General features: G+C 45.2%; 1 protein-coding gene across 1 annotated transcript in view; it reads left to right on the top strand.

The window, feature by feature from the left end:
• The first annotated feature begins 980 nt into the window (after positions 1 to 980).
• Positions 981 to 15,323, top strand: part of parvaa (parvin, alpha a) — a 31,698-nt gene continuing 17,355 nt past the window's right edge. The window contains exons 1-4 of the mRNA XM_017721032.2: positions 981 to 1,230; positions 12,243 to 12,332; positions 13,786 to 13,856; positions 13,949 to 14,051. Of these exons, the coding sequence (XP_017576521.1) occupies positions 1,095 to 1,230; positions 12,243 to 12,332; positions 13,786 to 13,856; positions 13,949 to 14,051 (400 nt within the window). The 5' untranslated portion in view covers positions 981 to 1,094. The remainder of the gene's footprint in view (positions 1,231 to 12,242; positions 12,333 to 13,785; positions 13,857 to 13,948; positions 14,052 to 15,323) is intronic.

Below are 15,323 nucleotides of genomic sequence, written 5' to 3'. Positions count from 1 at the left end.
CAGCACCCCCCCACGACCCTGAGGGAGAAGTGGCTTAGAAAGTGTGTGTGTGTGTGTGTGTGTGTGTGTCAGTCATTTATGAAATCTGTATTTATAAGCTAGGTTCTAGCTGTACGCTACATAGAGAGGAACTCTAGGGTTATGATGTAAACAAAGCCGTTCAGAGTGGTTTGGTGCGAAATGCTCGGTTCTAGAGACTTACAGACTTACTGATTTGTTCTCAGTGTCGGTGATGGGAACCAGACGTCTGAAGGTCTCTCACATAAAGTTGTAACATGAAACGGTTCTCAATATGTGCCCGAGATGTTTTGAGAAAATTTGGACCAAATTTTTATTTATTTATTCATTTATTTTAAGATATTACTGGTAGAGAGGTGCATGCAGAGTGTTGTAAGGCCAAATAGTCCCCAAAGACTCTTTCTACCGCAATTGTACCATCATGAAGATCACATATAAAAACTTGGGCACATTTGGGTTCCTTTTTGGGCTGAATATGAAATGAATGGCTATACTTGTCAGACACTCTATCACACTGAATGCCCCTCAGCAGAATTCCCCTTTAAAGGAACAGCCCAGCTTTTTTGATTATTTTGGTAATAGGTTTGGAGGTTTTGAGGGGGGTTTGGTGGTCCAAAACCTCCTCAAGTGTTCCATATAGAACTGCAGTGGAACTTGGTACCTCCAGCATCTATCCCCACACTCTGTTTTTCTTTTTCTTATGACCCACGTTCTTTCATTCAGTGTCCTTGATGAGAAGTAAAAGCGTTAATTCAAGATACTCTGAAATGCACGGACCCATCCAAGCTGTGAGTACACGTGTAGGAGAGGACAGCCATGCGGAGTGGACAGCACTATGATGGGACTGCTGTTATGTCTGGTATGGATCCTATCAGCCAATCGCAGTGCATGGGGGCGGGGCTTGTCGGAATACGAGTGGTAAAAAAAAATGAACGGCAACTTTGCGTGCAGGGCGGGACTAGTAGGAATTCCGTTTCCGTCCCTGGGATTTTTTCCCGTCGCTCAGAGAGGAAAAGAGAAGTACACCTTCGCTTCCTCCTGTTTCTCTGTCTTTATAGAGGTATATCCATCAAGAAATGGCGTCGTCCCCGCAAAAGTCTCCTTCCTCGCCCAAGTCTCCGACTCCAATCTCGCCGTCCTTCAGAAAGAAAGACGACTCTTTCCTCGGGAAACTTGGTGGGACTTTGGTCAGGAGGAAAAAAGCGAAAGAAGGTGAGGAAAGTGGGAAAACTGGCTCTGGGAGGGTGAGAGGAGTGAAAGACTCTCACAGTAGAGAAGGAGAGATGAAGTCAAGGTGGTCCGCCAACGAGAAACGAGGCTGAAGTTGTTCGACTTTACCGCTCCACCTTAAATGGCCCGCTCTGATAACAGGTACCTGTGGGCGGCAGCGCGACTGCTGCACCGTTTAAGGTGGAACGGAGAAGTTGACGAATAGGAAGCTCATTTTCGTGAAGTTTGTGTGGTGGTTAGAGTTTCAGATGGTTTCTGTAGTTTTTACAGCCTGTTATTTACAGACTGGACACCAGAAGACAGACAGTGATATGGAGGAGTGTGTGGAGACGAGCGGCGTGTGTTCATGATTGTTTATAGATATTATACCCCCTTAAAAAAAACAAGCTAAGATTCCTATAGTAATTGTTAGATATTTATGCATATGTGTATATATGTATATCAAATATGACAAGACAGTACTTTTATAAGATGGTACTATGTACAGCCCCATTTCCAAAAAAGTTGGGATTAAAGATAAAGTGCAGAGATATGCTCATTCATGAAAAACATATTTTTAAAGGAAAATACTAAAAAAAAAAAACATATCAAATGTTGAAACTGAGAAATTATTTTTGTATTTAAAAAAAAAAGTTACATATGAAATTTTGGCTTTCATGCCAACAACATGTTCCAAAAAGGTTGGGACGGGTCTGTTTACCGCTGTGTTTCATCACCTCTTCTTTTAGCTGCACTCTGTAAGCGTTTGCGAACTGAGGAGACTGTAGGACTTCAGCTGCTCAACAGCTCAGGCCCAGAGAAGACGGCGGTGTTTCTGGATCCTGTTTTGTTTTAGAGTTTTTCGTAACAGCGTTTGTGGATGTAGTGATGAACTGTGTTCACAGTCAGTGGTTTTCAGAAGTGTTTCTGAGCCCATGCAGTGATTTCCACTACAGAATCAGGTCTGGTTTTAATGCAGCGCTGCCCAAAGATTTTTGGCCTTATCCCTTGCGTACAAAAATTTCTCCAGATTCTCTGAGTGTTTTAATGATATTCTGCACCATAGACGATGAAAAGCAGAAGTTCTTTGATATTTTACATTGAGAAACGTTCTTCGTGAGTTGTTGCACTATCTAGTGCCGTCTTTCACAGAGTGGTGAACCCTCCTCCTCTTTACTTCTGAAAGACTCCGCCTCTCTGAGATGCTCTTTCAGACCCAATCATGTTACAGGCCTGTTGCCAATCAATCACCAGGTGATTGGCAACGCAGGATGCCGCGCAGATCATTAAGTGAAATCCAAGCATGATTTAAAACCCATTTAGATCTTATTGGGCTGCATTGGCAAATCCAGCCTCTCTGTGTGGATAGTCTTAGGACAGCAGTGAAGAATGTGTGGAAAGTCATTCCTTTAAAGAGTTCCACCAGTTTGTCAGGATTCCTGAAATCATGAAATAAATCATTCCGATGTAAACAAAGTCTTTCAGAGTAGCCTGATGTAAATGATGGTGGTGATGGGAACTAGAGGTCGCCATGTCTACAACACCGATATGGCCGTGCTGATCGTGCAGACCGTTTTAACAATAAATGGTCTTAAACACTGGAGTTATCGTAGCCTATAACTGCTAATTCATCCTTTAACCCTGAAGATTGGTGCATAGACTGCTGGTCATTATAGCAACGCAGACAAGTCTCGCCTGGCTAGTAGCTGAAGAAAAGGCAAAGAGAGAGATTTAAGATGAACACTGGTAATTAGAGATGAATCAGACGAATGGACGTTTGCATTTGTAATCACTCCAGCTGGTTTCCTGATACATTTAATCTGCAACAAGAAAGTGTCAAACGCTGAAAAGTCGTGAAGCTGAAGTCAGCGTCTCGTCCTCCAGCTTCCCGTTCCACCTTTAATGGTGCAGCAGTTGCATTCTGGCGCCTCATGCACCAGTTAAGGCGGAGCGGGGAAATTCAGACGAGAAGCTGGTGAATGAGAAGCGACTTCAGTCTCGTAAATAAATCCACCACAGAGAGACATGAGACAACGTCTCTGCCGGAGATGTGAGAGAAGTGGCTGTACCTGACCTAAAGCTTAAAGCAGAGCAAAGTAAGTCTGTGTTTTGATTTACATTATATTTACATTAACAGACACTGAGACATGTTTACAGCCAGGATGGTAAGATGCTGTCGGACCCAAGGTGGTTTGATTTTTGTTAAAAGACCAAATGGCTCTTCTCACTACTGGTTTAATCTCCTCAAGGGGGCAGTCGTGGGCTGGAGGTTAGGGAACCGGCCATGTGACCGGAAGGTTGCTGGTTCAATCCCCGGTTCAATCAGCACGTGACTGAGGTGTCCTTGAGCAAGACACCTAACCCCCAACTGCTCCCCGGGCGCCGTGGACTGGGCTGCCCACTGCTCCGGGCAAGTGTGCTCACTGCCCCCTAGTGTGTGTGTTCACTAGAGTGTATGTGGTGTTTCACTTCACGGATAAATGCAGAGGTGGAATTTCCCCGTTTGTGGGATTAATACAGTATCACTAATTTGGGTTGCCGACCTCTTAATAATAACAACAGCTGCTGAACTTCAGTTTATGACCTGCAATCAAATTTAAATGGACTTGTTTTGTTGATTTTGTTAAAACAAGTTAACACGTCCTCTGCAGCGAACACACTTGACGCCAGTGAGGCGTGTTTTAGTGTGTAGTGTTTATTTTCAGGTATTTTGGGGGGGGGGGTATTTTTCCAGTACGTTAAGTTCAGTAAATACACACTAAAATGTGCAGAAGTGTGTTCTCTGTAAAGGATGTGTTCACTAATTTTCTACTTATACGTTTAACAGAACATGTCATTTGACCTGGCGTACCCAAACTTTTTTTTTTTTTAACCTGTCATGTCTGGCAATTTTTGCAATTGGAATGGTAATCCGGATGTACTGATGTTTTCACAAGAAAAGCTCTATAGGTTACTAAAGCCTATTCCTGTTAAAGTTTGCATTTTATTTGTTTAGCCAGGCCTGACAGGCAATAAAAAAGAGGACAGGAAAGAAAGAGAAGAAGGGAGGAAAAAAAAAAAGATAATAATAATAATAAATCATAATAATGATAATTAAATAAATAAATAGAAAGAAAAAAAAAAATAAAAGAAACAAAAAAGAAATAAAGAGAAAAAACTAATAAAATAAGTGCCCAAACTTTTGCATACAACTCTAGTGTCCTGTATTGTGCACGGCGAGTGTCCCGCTTTACTGCATGATTCTCATAGAGGGAGACGTCCCTGTAGCGTTGTTATCGCTGTTTTTCATAAGGAGAGTTTAGTGTAGAGAAAATCTTGTTGTTACAGCAGAACTGACAAACATGTAAACCTAGTGAGGTTCTGTTGTCGGTCGTCCGGCTCTGCTCCTGTGCCGCGCTCTGAAACGTGTCCTGCAGGCATTATTATTTCAGTATTTTCATGTTCGTCATGGTGCCACACCTACAATGACTTCACTGACTCAAAGCGGTTGGCACACTCTGTTTTAAATCTGTTGAGCCGGAGCACTCAGCAGGTTTCAACAGCTTTTCTTCTGTAGAGCTGTATTGTTCATAACCCTGTCTGAGGGAAGTCTTCCTTCAGGTCCTGTACAGTGAGCTGCCGGCCCTGGCCAAGTGTGAGAGTGTGTATCGCAGCCATGTAGGGTAGGCCGACCGTACGAGTCGGAGGTGGATCTGCACTGATCTCAGCACAGTCAGCTCAACCCATATTACTCACAGCTTGAAATATTACTGCTACAATCCATCCATCCATCCATTTTCCAAGCCGCTTCTCCGTCACGATCGCGGGGGGGGGGGGGGGGGGTTGGGGGGTGTTGGGGGGTGCTGGAGCGTGCTGGAGCCTATCCCAGCAGTCATCGGGCGGAAGTCAGGATACACCCTGGACAGGTCGCCAGTTCATCGCAGGGCAGACAGACAGACACAGACACTCACTCACACCCAGGGGCTACAATAATTTATGCAAATGTTGTTTTTTTTCTTTTGAACTTTTAGCAGTAACTGGATTGATGATATATATTTTATAGTACCTTAAATCTGCTTATTTCAAATATATACAAAGTTTCCATGTGGATCAAGTTTGCGACATGGACAAAAGTATTGGGAGCTTTGGTAACGTCCCATTCTAAACCCATAGGCCTTAATATGGAGTTGGTCCGGCAGGTAACGTTCTCCTGGAAATAGTCAAACCCAGACTCGTCCGTCGGCCTGAAATACGGTTCCATTGCTCCAGAGTCCAGTGGTGGTGCTTAACACCACTCCGTCCAACAGTTGCCATTGTGGTTGGTGATGTAAGGCTTGCATGGAGCTGGTCGGCCATGGAAACCCTGCCATGAAGGTCCCACAGTTTTTGTGCCAGTGTTGATGCCAGAGGAGGTTTGAACTCTGCAGTTGTTGATCAGCAAAGCACTGGAGACTTTTATGCACTATGCTCCTCAGCACTCAGTGACCTGAGATGCTGTGGTTCCTAAACTGACGTTGGACGAAAGGGCCTGGCTCCCAGTCTCCATTCGAGTTCATTCTAAAGGAGGTGGAGATCGAGGCTCTATGTGGGCCAGCGAAGTTCTTCCACATCAGACTCGCCCAGCCATGTCTTTATGGACCTTGCTTTGTGCACTTTTCAGTAATACAATTAATTAAAACTGAAATAAAAGCATCGACGTTCCCTGGCCCACAGATTTGTAGAGATTTTTTATATGGCCCCTTTAGTGGTTTGAGACCTTCTAAACTTTCTCAGCCTAAATCTGTTGCGTCTGCGGGATACAGTGAGGCTGTGGCCCGTCAAAAGACAATGTATATTTACTCAAAGGCTCTTATAACGGAAGCCACGTTGTGGTCATTTCGGTTTCCTTTACTGAGCACAGGGAAGCTGTGGTGACTTCAGGTTCACTACAGGTGTGAAGCAGTTAGATGGCTGAAAATGCTGGAGTAGTATTTTAAATTAAAAACCAGCTATTGAGTTTACACAGCACCCAGAGTGCTCTGCTTCACCAGTCACTAGACTATAGACCATAGATGAGTACAGCTCACTCGCTCTCTCTCTCTCGCTCTCTCTTTCTCTCTCTCGCTCGCTCTTTCTCTCTCTCGCTCTCTTTCTCTCGCTCGCTCTCTTTCTCTCGCTCTCTCTCTTTCTCTCTCTCGCTCGCTCTTTCTCTCTCTCGCTCTCTTTCTCTCTCTCGCTCGCTCTCTTTCTCTCTCTCTCTCTCGCTCTCTTTCTCTCTCTCGCTCTCTTTCTCTCTCTCGCTCTCTCTCTCTCGCTCTCTTTCTCTCTCTCGCTCGCTCTCTTTCTCTCTCTCTCGCTCGCTCTCTTTCTCTCTCTCTCGCTCGCTCTCTTTCTCTCTCTCGCTCGCTCGCTCTTTCTCTCGCTCGCTCGCTCTTTCTCTCGCTCGCTCTCTTTCTCTCGCTCGCTCGCTCTCTTTCTCTCTCTCGCTCTCTTTCTCTCTCTCGCTCGCTCTCTCTCTCTCTCGCTCTCGCTCTCTTTCTCTCTCTCGCTCGCTCTCTTTCTCTCTCTCGCTCGCTCTCTTTCTCTCGCTCGCTCTCTCTCTTTCTCTCTCTCGCTCGCTCTCTCTCTCTTTCTCTCTCGCTCGCTCGCTCTCTTTCTCTCTCGCTCGCTCTCTCTCTCGCTCGCTCGCTCTTTCTCTCGCTCGCTCTCTTTCTCTCGCTCGCTCGCTCTCTCTCGCTCTCTCTCGCTCGCTCTCTTTCTCTCGCTCGCCCTCTTTCTCTCTCTCGCTCGCTCTCTTTCTCTCGCTCGCTCTCTCTCTTTCTCTCTCTCTCGCTCGCTCTCTCTCTCTCTCGCTCTCTCTTTCTCTCTCTCGCTCGCTCTCTTTCTCTCTCTCGCTCGCTCTCTTTCTCTCTCTCGCTCGCTCTCTTTCTCTCTCTCGCTCGCTCTCTTTCTCTCTCTCGCTCGCTCTCTTTCTCTCTCTCTCTCTCGCTCGCTCTCTTTCTCTCTCTCGCTCTCTCGCTCGCTCTCTTTCTCTCTCTCGCTCGCTCTCTTTCTCTCTCTCGCTCGCTCTCTTTCTCTCTCTCTCGCTCGCTCTCTTTCTCTCTCTCGCTCGCTCTCTCTCTCGCTCGCTCTCTTTCTCTCTCTCGCTCGCTCTCTTTCTCTCTCTCGCTCGCTCTCTTTCTCTCGCTCGCTCTCTCTCTTTCTCTCTCTCGCTCGCTCTCTCTCTCTTTCTCTCTCTCTCTCGCTCGCTCGCTCTCTTTCTCTCTCGCTCGCTCTCTTTCTCTCTCGCTCGCTCGCTCTTTCTCTCGCTCGCTCTCTCTCTCGCTCGCTCTCTTTCTCTCGCTCGCTCGCTCTCTCTCGCTCTCTCTCTTTCTCTCTCTCGCTCGCTCTCTTTCTCTCTCTCGCTCGCTCTCTTTCTCTCGCTCGCTCTCTCTCTTTCTCTCTCTCTCGCTCGCTCTCTCTCTCTCTCGCTCTCTCTTTCTCTCTCTCGCTCGCTCTCTTTCTCTCTCTCGCTCGCTCTCTTTCTCTCTCGCTCGCTCTCTTTCTCTCTCTCGCTCGCTCTCTCTCTCTTTCTCTCTCGCTCACTCTCTTTCTCTCTCTCGCTCGCTCTCTTTCTCTCTCTCGCTCGCTCTCTTTCTCTCTCTCGCTCGCTCTCTTTCTCGCTCGCTCGCTCGCTCGCTCGCTCTCTTTCTCTCGCTCGCTCGCTCTCTTTCTCTCGCTCTCTCTCTCTCTCTTTCTCTCGCTCACTCTCTTTCTCTCTCTCTCGCTCTCTCTCTTTCTCTCTCTCGCTCGCTCTCTTTCTCTCTCTCTCGCTCGCTCTCTTTCTCTCTCACTCGCTCGCTCTCTTTCTCTCTCACTCGCTCGCTCTCTTTCTCTCTCTCGCTCGCTCTCTCTCTTTCTCTCTCGCTCGCTCTCTCTCTCTCTCTCTAACTCTCTCTCTCTCTCGCTCTCTCTCTTTCTCTCTCTCGCTCACTCTCTTTCTCTCTCTCGCTCGCTCTCTCTCTCTTTCTCTCTCTCGCTCGCTCTTTCTCTCTCTCGCTCGCTCTCTTTCTCTCTCGCTCGCTCTCTTTCTCTCTCTCGCTCGCTCTCTTTCTCTCTCTCGCTCGCTCTCTTTCTCGCTCGCTCTCTTTCTCTCTCGCTCTCTTTCTCTCTCTCGCTCGCTGTCTTTCTCTCTCGCTCTCTTTCTCTCTCTCTCTCGCTCTCTTTCTCTCTCTCTCTCGCCCTCTCTGTCTCTCTCTCTTTCTCTCTCTCTCTCTCTCTCTCTCTCTCTCGCTCTCTCTCTCTCTCGCCCTGTCTCTCTCTCTCTCTCGCCCTGTCTCTCTCTCTTTCTCTCTCTCTCGCCCTCTCTGTCTCTCTCTCTTTCTCTCTCTCTCTCTCTCTCTCTCGCTCTCTCTCTCTCTCGCCCTGTCTCTCTCTCTTTCTCTCTCTCTCTCTCGCCCTCTCTCGCTCTCTCTCTCTCTCTCTCTCTCTCTCTCTCTCTCTCTCTCGCTCTCTCTCTCTTTCTCTCTCTCTCTCTCTCTCTTTCTCTCTCTCTCTCTCTCTTTTTCTCTCTCTCTCTCGCTCTCTTTCTCTCTCTCTCGCTCTCTTTCTCTCTCTCTCTCGCTCTCTTTCTCTCTCTCTCGCTCTCTCTCTCGCGCGCTCTCTCGCTCGCTCGCTCGCTCGCTCTCTGCCTCCACATGATCGCGTGTAAAGAATAGTGATCAGAGGACGGTGGTTGTGCTTCAGTCTTCGTTTATGTGTGATTTATTGTGAAGGTTCTGTGTCTCCAGGCAGAGTAAATCTAATGATCGGCCCGTCACAGCTAACTGACTCGGCCTTTTTATTAGAGAGAGAGAGAGACAGAGAGAGAGAGAGACATTGTGATAAAGGAGGGAGATATTAGAATGAAAACAAGAAGGTAGAGAGACATGGGGAGTGAGAAGGAGAGAGAAAGATGAGGGTGAGCAGGAGAAGAAGGGGGAGAGAGATGAGGGTGAGAAAACGAAAGAGAAACATGAGGATCAGAGAGAGGGAAAGTGAAAGGGAGTGGGAGAGCGAGATGAGGGTGAGCAGGAGAAGAAGGGGGAGAGAGATGAGGGTGAGAAAACGAAAGAGAAACATGAGGATCAGAGAGAGGGAAAGTGAAAGGGAGTGGGAGAGCGAGATGAGGGTGAGCAAGAGAAGGAGAGAGAAACATGAGGGTGAGAGTGAGGAGGGTCTGAGAGACAGAAAGAAAGGGGAGAGACATAATGATAAAGGATATGATAAATGATAAAGGGAGTTATTAGAATGAAAACAAGAAGGGAGAGAGAAAGATGAGGGGGAGCAAGAGAGAGAGAGAAACATGAGGATGAGAAGGTGAGAGAGACTGAGAGGTAAGAGGAGAGTTATAGAGATCAATGAGAGTGGGAGAAAGAGAGAGATGAAGGTGAACGAGTGAGCGAGAGTGAGAGATGGGTAGAGCAGTGTAAGAGAGGCAGAGGCTGTTCTCTGGGGGAGGGTCTGTGTGAAGGACAGGGACTAGAGGGCGTGTCTGCAGAAAGGGAAGATGCTGAGGCAGGGGCAGGGAGAGGGAGAGGGAGAGGAGGGATGGGGTGTGGTGCTCTCTGTCCAGGTAGGACCTCTTTTTACCTCATCATTCACTTCAGCATCACGGAACACACACACTGGTCACATCACCGTGCTGTGACTGACCTCTTCATGCTCCGCCCACATATACATTCCTTTACAGCTGCTGTTATGAGATTGGAGAGTGAGGCGGTGATTCAGATCAGAAAGCTGAGAAACTGGAGCTGAGCAAATTCAGAGATACACGGACACACGATCATCTCGGAGTCTTATCAGCATCGGCAGAGAATCGACTGGGTTTCCATTTGGCCGATATTCTGATGTGTTTATTGCACTCTGGAAGAACCGAAGGTGATGCTGAGTTTCTGAGTGAAATGGACTGCGTTCTGTTCACTTTACTGGATTTATAGTCCTACAGAAATGATGCCGTTCCTCTGCTAATCCGAGCACATTCAGGCATGCGTGTTTATGTATATCATAAACGTTAAAAATCGGCATCGGCAGATACATATGTACGTGAAAGATATCGACCAGCCCCGCAAATCCCATATCAGTGCGTCTTTGTGTTGATAGATAGATAGATAGATAGATAGATAGATAGATAGATAGATAGATAGATAGATAGATAGATAGACAGACAGATAGATAGATAGATAGATAGATAGATAGATACACAGATACACAGATAGATAGATAGGTAGATAGATAGATACTTTATCTATCCATCCATCCATCCATCCATCCATCTATCTATCTATCAGTTGTCAGTTCCAGAGGACATTTTATTGAAATACATGAGAAATATCACTCTGTTAAGCTCGATGTCGCTGCTGTCAGAAGAAACCTCATATCTCCAGTTTTGTCGTTTTTCAGTGGCGTAATTTGAAAATCATGTATGTTTTTTCCTTTTCCTGTAAAGTTCCCATTTTTGAGATACGAGGTTTTCTTCCCACAATTTTATTTTATTTTTTTGATTATTTGATTTTATTTATTAGATTATTATTGTCTTTTTTTTTTTTTTTTGTTATTTGATTTTATTTATTAGATTTTTTTTTGTTATGTAACTCATCCAAATCCACGCCACCTGTTGCTTGCTTTAGTTCAGTTCCATCAGCTAGCATGCATGTAGGCGTCACTCAGTAGCGCACATGCACATCAGAAATTGCTCCGTTGCCGAAACCGCTACTGTATTTAAGTGCTGGTATTGGACGTTATGGATATCAGTGCAATCATATTACACAGTTAATTAAACTCTGTTGTGCATCGCACCATCATCTAAATGCTGAACCCACTCCGTTCCTTCATAGTTCAACAGGAGGTGGGATTTTTGTCCGTATGGCTACGAGTTGGCGTAACGATGTGTGGTTGGGGCGGAGATGTGCGTTAAGCCTTTGTGTGAATCTGCAGCCTCTTTTTAGTGAAGTGTAGGTGAGCAGCTGTGTGTGAGGAGCTGAGAGGGTGTTGATTGCTCGGATGTCGTCCGCAGCAGGAGGGGTTTGAAATCCAGCACAGGAAGTTCCCCTCTCTACAGGCATGGCTGGAGATGGCAGTGCATGCAGTGGTGCATGCTGGGTAGTGGCAGGAGTGAAAGGCTCTTGGCATTTGCTCATGATATTGGCTGGTGGGGTTTAGGAGTTGTGAATAATAAGCCTGAATATATATTAATTTTGTGTTTATGCTGTGTGTGTGTGTGTGTGTGTGTGTGTGTGTGTGTGTGTGTGTGTGTGTGTGTGTGTGTGTGTATATATACACACACACACACATACCAACATCCGATGCCACGTGGTACCGTGTGACGTAAGCCGAGTGAACAGACGACTCAGACTGGCGAGGGTCTGCTTGTTTCCAGTGCCGTGGAGGATGGACTGGCACTGATATACTGTTGTACAGTATCAAGTGTATAACTTTCTTTGCAAACATGCCAGGTGATTCTCTGCTGAGCGCTGCAGGATGTCAAAATAAAGGCCTCTCTTAACGGAGCATGACAGCATGCCAGAATAAAGGACTGTTCATGAGGACTATAATTCTGTTGTGGTTCACACCAGCTCCAAAAAAGTTGAAACAGGTCAACGAAAGGCAGTGACTTGATTGGGTATAAAAGTCTTTCAGAAGTAAAGATGAGGAGGCGTCACCACGCTGTGAAAGACTGCGCAGGCAAGTAGTGCAACAATTCAGGAAGAACATTTCTCAGTGTAAAATGGCAAAGAACTTGGTGATTTCATCATGTACAGCACGTATCATCAGTCCAAGATTCGGAGAGTCTGGAGAGATCTCCGTGTGCAGGGGACGAGGTGGAAAACCAATATTGGCTGGCCGTGATTGTGAGAAGAGGTTAAAACAATTCTAGTGATTAAGGTCTTAAAATGAGCCACACTAGACTAGTATTTCATATTCAGCTGTTTATTTTAGAGCTGCAAAGTCTAACTGGTTCCTACAGACATCTTTAGAACCACTTAACTTCTCATAATATTCATTTCTTTCTTTGTCATGTTCTGTCTTGTGTGCCGTAGTGTCGGAGCTGCAGGAGGAGGGGATGAATGCCATAAACCTGCCATTGAGTCCCACTCAATACGAGCTGCATCCGGAGGACACCATGCTGGGTACTGAACACTCGCACTCAATCACATCTCACATGCGTGTGATCTTTACATTTACATTTTTTTGCACTTTACATTTTAAGCAAATCTCTGTGCTATAAATATATATAATATATATCTCACAAAAGTGAGTGCACCCCTCACATTTCTGCAAATATCTTATTCTATCTTTTGATGGAACGTCACTGTAGAACTGAAACTCTGATATAAGTTAAAGTGGTCAGTGTGCAGCTTGTATAGCAGAGCAGATTTACTGTCCTCTGAAAAGAACAACACACAGACATTAATGTCTAAACAGCTGGCAGCACAAGTGAGTCCACCTCACAGTGGACGTGTCCAGATTGTGCCCAGTCGTGTTGTCGTCCCTCCCTGGTGTCATGTGACTGGTTAGAGTTACAGGGTTTCTGGTGTGAACGGGGAGCAGGGCTGTTAAATTTGGTGCTTTGGGTACAATTCACTCATACTGACCACTGGATACTCAACACAGCACCTCATGGCAAAGAATCTCTGAAGATGTGAGAAATAGAATTATTGCTCTCCACAAAGACGCCTGGGCTCTAAGAAGACTGCTAACACCCTGAAACTGAGCTATAGCATGGTGACCAAGGTCGTACAGCCGTTTTCCAGGACAGGTTCCACTCAGAACACCTTTGGGATGAATTAGAGTGGAGACTGTGAGCCAGGCCTTCTCGCCCAACATCAGTGTCTGACCTCACAAATGTGCTTCTGGAAGAACGGTCAGAAATTCCCATAAACACTCCTAACCCTTGTGGAAAGCCTTCCCAGAAGAGCTGAAGCTGTTATAGCTGCAAAGGGTGGGCCGACATAATTTTTAACCCTATGGATTAAGAATGGGATGTCACTCAAGTTCATATGTGTGTGAAGCCAGGTGACCGAATACTTTTGGAAATGTAGTGTGTATATATGCATATACATATAACGTGTTACCGTGTGGACCGTGGGATGTCCAGATTAGACCAATTCTTTAGAAATCATACTGTGTTTTATGCCCTCTGCCGTTCCCAATCTCTGCTGCAGTTTTTCATGTCTTTTTAATATAAACAAAAATACTGTAGTGTATGCAAACAGACTCTCACATATATACAATATATGTGTGTATGTGTATGCGTATATGTCTGTGTATGTGTGTGTGTGTGTGTGTGTGTGTGTGTGCGTATATGTCTGTGTGTCTGTGTGTGTGTGTGTGTGTGTGTGTCTGTGTGTGTGTGTGTGTGTGAGCTCCCGAAACTCCAACTTCCAGAAGCCATACCATTTCCCAGGTCAGCACTGATTACCACTAGGGCTTCTGGGAGTTGGAGTTCTGGCATGATGCCCAGGCCCCCAGGTGGGCCCCCTTATTATTGTTGTTTTTTTAATCTCACTGGATAACAAAGCCTTTGCTCTATGATCTCAGTGTCTTTTAATGACCAGTGTCATCATGTTTCTCTCCTAACAGAGGAGAACGAAGTCCGCACTATGGTTGACCCTAACTCCAGAAAAGACAGCAAACTGCAGGAACTGATTAAGGTTAGAAGAAGGAGCTCCATCACATGGCCTGTTAGCCACAATGCGCAGATTATCAGGATGACTGTTCAGTTAATGTTTAATACCTCAATCAGGTGCTGATTGACTGGATCAATGATGTGCTGGTGGGTGAGAGGATCATTGTGAAGGACTTGGCAGAGGACTTGTATGATGGACAGGTTCTGCAGAAGCTCTTTGGTCAGTGTTATCCTCTCGTTCTCTTCAAAAGGTATTCATTTATTGAAGGTATTAAGGTAATTACAGGTGTTCATGTATTTATACTTGTGATCTAAACTTTCTTTTTTAATTTGAATTGTTTAAGACTTCAGGCCTCTGGTACTACAGCTGAAAAGAACTCCATTATATTTTACATATAAATAGCTGATAAATCTACATTTTATGCATATGTATGGGCTATTGATAGTAATACGTTATTAAAAGCACAATGTTTTTGTTAAACTTGTTTGTTTATTTTTTATTTTTATTAAAATTGACCATCGTGAATACAGAATGATGGTTATACCGGGGTCGGCTCCTTTATTGCCCTCCTTTGCAGTGAAATAAAGCTCTGCTGGTCATTCTAACACGGATTTAGCCATAAATGGTCTTAAACATTGGAGGTAATGTAGAACTGCTAATTCACTCTTTAACCCTGAAGATCAGCGCAGACTTCTGGTCACCATAGCAGCACAGACAACAGTCTCGCCCAGCTAGTATCTAACAAAATGAGAGATTTAAGATGAGCATTGATAATTTGGAGACTAGTGGACATTTATAATCACTCCAGCTGGTTTCCTGATACGTTTAATCTGCAACGAGAAACTGTCAAACACTAAAGTCAGAAAGCTTCTCGTTTTTGAAGCCGACTGTATTCGAATGGCGCAGCAGTTACGTTCTGGCGCCTCAGGCACGATTTAAGGTGGAACGGGGAAAATTCCAACAAGAAGCTGGCGAATGAGAATCTGACGTCAGCATCGTATAAAGTTGGACTTTGAGACATATATATATATATATATATATATATATATATATATATATAGCTATAGCTGAACTAAAGCTTAAAGCAGAGCAAACGTAAGTCTGTGTTTCTATTAATATTTTGCCAGTACATTAATACATAATGAGACGTTTACAGCCGAGATTGTAAAATGGACACACAATGTTATGGCTCCCATAGTGCTTTGATTTTTGTTGAAAGGACAAATGGCTCATTTTAACATTTGGGTTACCGACCCCTGGGTTACACCCTCAAAACGTGACCCTATAAACCATCTGTAGTGCTGTATTATAGCACTCTCATTCAAATGCAGATTTTAAATGGCTTTTAAAGCTGTAACTTGGGCAGACTATGCTTGACAGTGCTTAAACGAAAGCAGCAGCAAAGTGGAGCTCCAGTTCCCATCGAGCGATCCACTGCAATAACAATCCATGAGCTCTGTATACAAGACTGTGATGCTACCATCTCAGAGG

The sequence above is a fragment of the Pygocentrus nattereri genome, chromosome 8, assembly GCF_015220715.1.
Source record: "Pygocentrus nattereri isolate fPygNat1 chromosome 8, fPygNat1.pri, whole genome shotgun sequence".
Lineage (NCBI taxonomy): Eukaryota > Metazoa > Chordata > Actinopteri > Characiformes > Serrasalmidae > Pygocentrus > Pygocentrus nattereri.
Note: the sequence above shows the minus strand (reverse complement) of the source record. Positions and strands in the feature narration are given on the sequence as shown.